General features: G+C 37.6%; 1 protein-coding gene across 2 annotated transcripts; it reads right to left on the reverse strand.

The window, feature by feature from the left end:
* Positions 1-370: 370 nt before the first annotated feature.
* LOC129777960 (uncharacterized) lies at positions 371-6,736 on the reverse strand. 2 transcript variants are annotated; one of them, XM_055784574.1, is made up of 4 exons: positions 6,436-6,736; positions 1,809-1,935; positions 1,288-1,733; positions 371-1,043 (listed from the first exon to the last, which is right to left on the reverse strand). In XM_055784574.1, the coding sequence occupies exons 2-4, from the start codon at positions 1,852-1,854 to the stop codon at positions 654-656; spliced, it is 882 nt and encodes a 293-aa protein (XP_055640549.1). In that variant the 5' UTR covers positions 1,855-1,935; positions 6,436-6,736; the 3' UTR covers positions 371-653. The 2 variants fall into 2 exon arrangements, with proteins under 2 accessions (XP_055640549.1, XP_055640548.1); XM_055784573.1 differs by lacking the exon at positions 6,436-6,736 and adding an exon at positions 2,899-2,988.
* Positions 6,737-7,125: the final 389 nt, after the last annotated feature.

Genomic DNA, 7,125 nt, shown 5'->3' on the forward strand with positions numbered 1-7,125 from the left:
AAAACCTCGAAAATAGAATTCTATGGTAGCACAACCAAACGCTATTGGATTCACTTGTATGACGATTTTTGTCACAACATTTGGAGCAGACCACGCTCAAACTAAAATCCATTGTACTTGCCACCCACTTATGAAAAAAGAAAATATTAACACAAGAGATTCAATCAAATTTAGGATCAATCAAAATTATTTTTAAACACAGTAATGTTTGAAAATGCATAAAATCGCCTTCATGATTCCACTCCATGGTAAAGTTTGTCGGAAAAATGCACGTTTTTTCTCCATACTGTTTAATTTTTGAAACCATTTCTCATAAAAATACATTTTTATTATATAAATAGAAAACATCTATCTAAATCTAGAGCTTCGTTAAACGATGAACAAAAATCCTAATCATCTTATTGGTAACTAATAACATACTGTGAATCACATAAAGAACACTGTATCAACTATATGTATAACATAATCTAAATAACACGAACAACGAAAAAGGTACTAACAAAATAAACCAAAAAGCACAATTCACAGTCTCATGATTATCCAGATCTAGCAAATTACGTTGATTGTACGCAATCACTTAGTGGCTGATACAATTGGTCTCGTTTCTATTAAAACATAGAGAGTTTCAAATTGTTATTTCCGCATCCAAATACTTAATATCCTGGATAGTTGAAGTTCTGTGATGAAGGTTTAAACTCATTGAACTTATGATTGTATGGAATGTCGATTTCAGCACTGTTGATTTCATCTTCCGCTGGGTAAAGGTTTTGGGTCTTAAGAACCTTATTTGGGATATCAATGGTGCCGGCGCGATTGCTAATGGAAGCGTGAGCAGCAGCCTCCGCAGCATTATTTTGTGCTTCCTGTGCCGACACGGCTGCCTTATGAGCAGCTTCCGAAGTGGCTTCGAAGTCGACGCGAGCCGAATTCAGTTGTTCCTCAATGGCTTCCACTCGGGATTTAGCAGCGCCGACCATCTGAGTCTGCGAGGCAAGTTCTGCCGCGGCTTCGCTGGCGGCTTGTTGGGCATGTTCGGAAGCGACCTGTCGAGAAATTTGGTGTGGGATAGAGAAATATGTATGATTTTTATTTAGCATTATACCTGCTAAATAAAAATGCGTCAATTCAAAAACACATATTAGGAACAATTGATAACTTAAATAGGGCAACTCTAATTCTTTAAGGAACTCAGTTTAGGACGCTTTTTTAAGTACTCATATATTTTATTTAGTCTTAATTCAATAAAGGATTAGTGTTTAATGTTTTGAATAATTAATTAGGATTTACCTGAGCGTTGTTTAATGCTGCCGTCAGCACTTGCACGTGATTCAAGGCCTGTTGAGCAGCATGCTGTGCCGCTTTGGCTGAACGTTTGGCCTGTTGCAATTGCTGAATCTCTGCATCCAGTGCCTGATGAGCTTCAAGACTTTGTTGTTCCAGCCCTTGCAGTAAAACTTGTTTCCCGTGCAGAGCTGCTTGTGCTGTTGCGGCTGCTTGGGCTGCTGCCTGCGCGAGCGTATTTTGAGCGACATACGCAGCCTGTTTAGCAGCCGCATGCTGATTCGCTACAGCAGACCCTGCCTGATCCGCCGATCCTTGCGCAATCGAACGAAGACCACTTCCGGCGCTGTAGCCAGACTTGGGATTGAAGGGAGCTGTGAATGTTTGTGTGTCTCCTCCGTCATATTCAAAATCTTTACGTTTTTCCGCCTTAGTACGGGCCTCGATTGCACCTGCAGGAAAAGAATTGAACAATTAAGCGATTCCACTCGAAAGCAAAGACATAAAACCAACAACACGTTACTCACAAATGCAAACAAGGAAACCAACTGCAACAGCAACTTTCATCTTCATGTTTTGTGATTTACTTTTACTCTTGTGCCACAAGTTGCAACCGGAATATATATTAATAAACACTCGTTTTATGCTGTCTGTCTGTTGATGAAAAATAACGTAATGAAGTTACATAACATGCGACGAAATCGTATAAATACACTCAATCGAATAGAAGCGAATTTTAAGTACAATTGCTAACAATTCACTTAATAGTTTTTAAACTTTTTTCTTAGCGCGGACAGTCTGCCGCTCAACTACTGATCGATAAATTTTCGCTTATACCTTACCTTGAGCTTACAACATTCACATTGATATCCCATGGAAATAGGAGTACCAAGTACTCGTTAGTCAATGCCTAGATAAATAGTTCTTCGTCTGAGTTTATCACCTCATGAAATCATATAAATATGACCTGATCTGATAAACCAAACAAGGGAATGAATTTCATGGAGGAAGCCATATATTCTTGGAGGGAGATGCAAAGTCCTAGGGCGACCACCACTTATTCCCTGAGTGATAGAACGAACTGACCGTTCATAAATAGTAAACTAGAGTGCACCACAATAGATCAAACTAATTGTCGCAGTGGTTCAGGGCTCCTATAGAAGAAGAGAAAGATGGTTTCGATGACCTATCTACGTAAGGTTCAGATGTTTCTCTCGAGTACTATTATAATTTTCCCTTATTCTTTTTCAAGAATCCTTGTGTGAAAAATTCGTATTCTTGAAGAACTTCGGTAGTTTCCAAAGTCAAACTTTCTATTGACATTCATCATGTTCCTTCACTTCTAGTGTTTATTCTTCCTAAATGAACTCATTTGGAATCTCCGATTCCAACGACATAGTTTATTATCCTATCAAATTACTCATTTATCAGGTTTGCGAGTTGAATTTGTCCAGTTTTTTAGATGATCGATTATTTTAGACGATTCAGATGATTTCTTTACAATAAAACTTATTTCGTTTCGATGCAAAGCATTCGCCGACTCATTTTTCGACATCTTCATATTCTGCAAGTACATGTCTAGGGATTGTTAACCGGTTTTACCGTTACCCGTCTTACCAGTAATACCGTGTGATTTTTCATTGCCGAATTACCGGTAATTTTACAATCAAAAAGCTATAATTTCGGAAATTTTAAACCAAAAACAACATTGGCCTTTATGCCGCTTCAAAATAATTCGAGAATCAGAACAAGGTCGAAAAAACAGACCTGGCAGTGTTGCGTTGATTTTACGACCTCCGAACTTCAGTTCAAAAATCGATGCTCGATATGAAAACGGAACACAGAATAAGCTGCAACGATGAAGAACTGACAGCAGTGAAGGGATTGGTTGAACCAGTTCTGGTCGATGTTGAACTGCAATGCTGGATAAACCGCGCCCTTTGTGTAACTGATGTCGGATTGCAATTCATGCTAGAACAGCTATCGGAGCCACCATCAGAAATTTCGAAGCAGCTGCTTGCAGCCCTGATTGCAGAAAAACGTTTGGTATGTGCAGATTTGTTCGCGTATATTAACAATCATTCTCGTCGTCATGGCAAAACCAATGATGACTCCGGCGTCTTTTATCAAACGTCACGGACTGCATTGATCAAGCAGAAATTTGAAATTGTTCGTAACATAATAAAATTTGACGATTATCCTGACGATGATCCTGACAGTTGATTTGATAGCTGGACAACAGGAGGGAAAGAATCTACTGGATGATGCAGAACTTGCAGAACAGTTGAGCGTCAAGGAAAAATTTGAACGAATTGCAGCTATCAAAGGTATCAACGTTCAGTCCAAGCTCAACGTCTATAAACGGATTAATGAAAACCCTCAGACAAGATTTTTCCTACAGAGGTAAATACATGCCAATGGAAATCGATGCTCTTCGTACTGTACGCCCAAAATCATTGGTCTCTGAACGTGCGTTTACCTCCTCTGAAAATTATGTTAATGTGTTCCGATCTTAGCATTATTTGTATTACTGTAATCAACAAACTAAGTAGCAAAAAGTTGAAATTTTTTTCTTGTAAACTGATCATCATCAATAAAAGCCGTTTCTTTGAGAAAATGGTTATTTTGAAGTATTTTTTGCCGGTAATTTACCGGTTTTACCGGTAATGAAATTTTCATTACCGAATAACCGGTTATTGAGTTTTGGGACGGTAATGCAATCTCTATACATGTCCCATCGAAGCAAAAGGGAATTAATCTGACGGGGACAAGTCTGGAGAATAAGGTGGATGCGGTAATGTTTCTCAGTTAAGGGTTTCTATCGCGACTAGGGTTGGGCGATCTTGAATCGATTTTTAGAAGATCGATCTTTTCCATTCTGATTTCCAATTTTAGATCAATTCTTTGTACTCGAAAAAATCGCAGAAATCGATTATTTAGTTCCGATTTTTTCGATTGTTTTTCAGTGAACATCGATTCTAATCTCACCAAAGACAAGTTTTTTAAACATAATGTTAACATTTGGATCGCTTCATCGAGCTTACTAACAAAGTCAGTCTGTTTCTTTAGGGATTTATCTTCGTACAAATGTTGACGGAACAGAACAAGCGGCAGTTACTCAGGGGCGCGTGATATCAGTTCCAGTTGAAAGGTTGTTTTCTAGAACTAGCACTAAAACTATGAAGCGGCTTCGACTAAAAGCGAGACATACGGCTTTTATGGGATCGATGTCTGTTGTGTTCTGGGATATCAGTTATTGTTATTATAAAATAAAACTTTTTCGATTTATTTGATTGGTTGATTCTATGACGGTACAAGACGAATGCCCTGAAAAATGCATAACTTTTTGGGTTTTGATATTTTTTGGCCTTTTGGGAACATTCAAACAACAAACACTAAAATGCGTTTTGAGCATAAATAGAAAAATGATTTTTTATCCTGTTCAAAGAAAGGACTCATATAGAATAAGTAAAAAATGCTTTTCATTTTTCCAAGATCGATTCAGCAAAAATCGATTCTCTGGTACCGAATTAATCAATGAATCGATCCTTCTTCTCCTTCTTCTTAGATGGCACTAACGTTCCTAGAGGAACTCCGCCGTCTCAACGTAGTATTACTTGCGTCATTTTTATTAGTACTTAGTTGAGATTTCTATGCCAAATAACACACCTTGAATGCATTCTGAGTGGCAAGCTCTAGAATACACAGTGCAAGTCGGAGGAAATTTCTTTGACGAAAAACTCCCCCGACCAGAACGGGAATCGAACTTGAACCCCGGCATTTAGGTGTGACGCTAATCAAATGGCCACGGGATCCTTACGCCGTTCAGAAAATCGATCCGTTTGGCCTAATCTGTGATGTGGTATAAAGCCAATAAAGTAAATGATGTACCAAACGTATTTGTCCTGAGTTATGCCCAGTCGAAAGATATTTGGCTCTGATGAAGCGAGTGCTTTCTGGAAAGATGCAGGAGATTGAAATGCCGAGCACTTTCAATAAATCTGAGGTATAGTTGCCGGTAGTGTCACTTAGGCGTCTATGCAAACTCTTGTGACTGAAGTGAATCGCAAATTTCGAGGTTTTTCAAATACAGAAAGATGGTGTCTACAGCGCGCGTGGGTGATTATGAACAAACTAGCTCTGAATATTAGCCCCAAAATGAATATACAGACTATATAGATTTAAAAAAATATATAACCCAAAAGGTTTCGAGGGTCGAAAACAACTAAAAATAAAGAAATATCCAGTATACAGTCATTCAATGTCAAAACGATGGTTCTCAGATTTTCGTGATAAGTGGGAGATTTGTTCTTTGTCGAAAATATTACACCCGTATTTTTTTTTTAAATAGAGTGCCCATTTCCTTTTGAACGAAAAAAATCATATGTCCGATTTTTGGATATTTTATGTAAAAAAAACCTCAGCTTTCAAGAAAAAATATAAAAAAATATAGCGTCCTCTAGTCCAAAGCCATGAAGTCAACGAAAAACAAATACAATCAATAATTTCGAAAACAAAATCTAAATTTATTACAAGTGTAATATTTTTCTATAAAATAACAAGTCATTGTTTTTAATTTGATATGTCAACCATATGAATCGGTTCAGTAGTTCAAAAATCATGAGTTTTCGAAAAATGACAATTTTGGAAAAAGGCGAAAAAACGAATCACCCCAAAAAAAGTTATGTAAAAATCGTTATTAAAAATCATGAGAAATTGTTTCTGCTACTGTTTTGCTCCATCGATAGGTTTGAATCCAGCCAACATGCCTCAAAAAATCGAAGAAGCAATACACAAAATTTAAAAAATTAGAACTTTAATAACGGATTGCATCTTGCACTAGAAAAATCTCATTTGTTATTCATTCAGTTTATTCAGTTTAACTTTTTTCACTTATGAATAGTGAACCGATCTAGAGTGTAGTCCAAATATTACGTTAGTTGTGAATACATAATGCCTTTGATTCTTTCCACATTTCGATAAGTATTTCTAATATTCCTGGCAAGCTTCCCACTTCGAAATTGATGTTCATTGATCAGTTTTACATTCAAAGGCAGCCAACAAAACCACTTTTTTTCTAGATTTTACTTTCATTTTTCATTAATATAACATAACATTTCCCACCCCACTGTTGGTTGTTTTATATCAACCTACCAGACCGCAAAATTTTACACTTGCACTATTCACCACTCGTTACCACTGTTACGGTTCACTTAGTCGGGAGGCTATTGAGAGCCACAACACAAACGTGATTAAGGTCCGAAGATCGTGGATGCTTGCTTCTTCTCAACTGGATTTTCTACTTTTGCACACAAAACACGCGGAAACAGTACGACGGTTTTATCTTGCCGCGTTTCCTTTCCCTTGTAGCGGCTTTTCACGGGTGAAAGACACGAGCTGCGATCACTGTTGGTACTAACAGGAGAAACTTAAAAATCAATTGATCAAACGGCGTTGTGATAGCAAATGACAGACTCTCGGGTTAAATTGATTGCTTTTATAGATATTTGGCTGAGCCTGGACGGACGAATTTTCAGTGGCGATGAAAAAAAGTAGAGAGAAAAGTCTCGCTTGTTCGTTGGTTTTTTATGCAAAGAAGATGCGGAACATGTGTTTTCGGCAGCAAATACACTGTGGAAAACAGGTTTAGGCTACATTATGTGTTACTTTGAGTATACACTCATTTCTAACGCTTCCAATGAAAAGCAAGATTGTATTATTAAGGAGATCGATAGATAAATCGGTCCGCTGGGTCAGCACTAATCACATTTCGTGCGCAGTTCCGATGGGTTCTTAGCACACATAATTTGCATATAATACGTATGTTTTCATTCACTCTTATGA

Source organism: Toxorhynchites rutilus, chromosome 3 (assembly GCF_029784135.1).
Source record: "Toxorhynchites rutilus septentrionalis strain SRP chromosome 3, ASM2978413v1, whole genome shotgun sequence".
Taxonomy (NCBI): domain Eukaryota; kingdom Metazoa; phylum Arthropoda; class Insecta; order Diptera; family Culicidae; genus Toxorhynchites; species Toxorhynchites rutilus.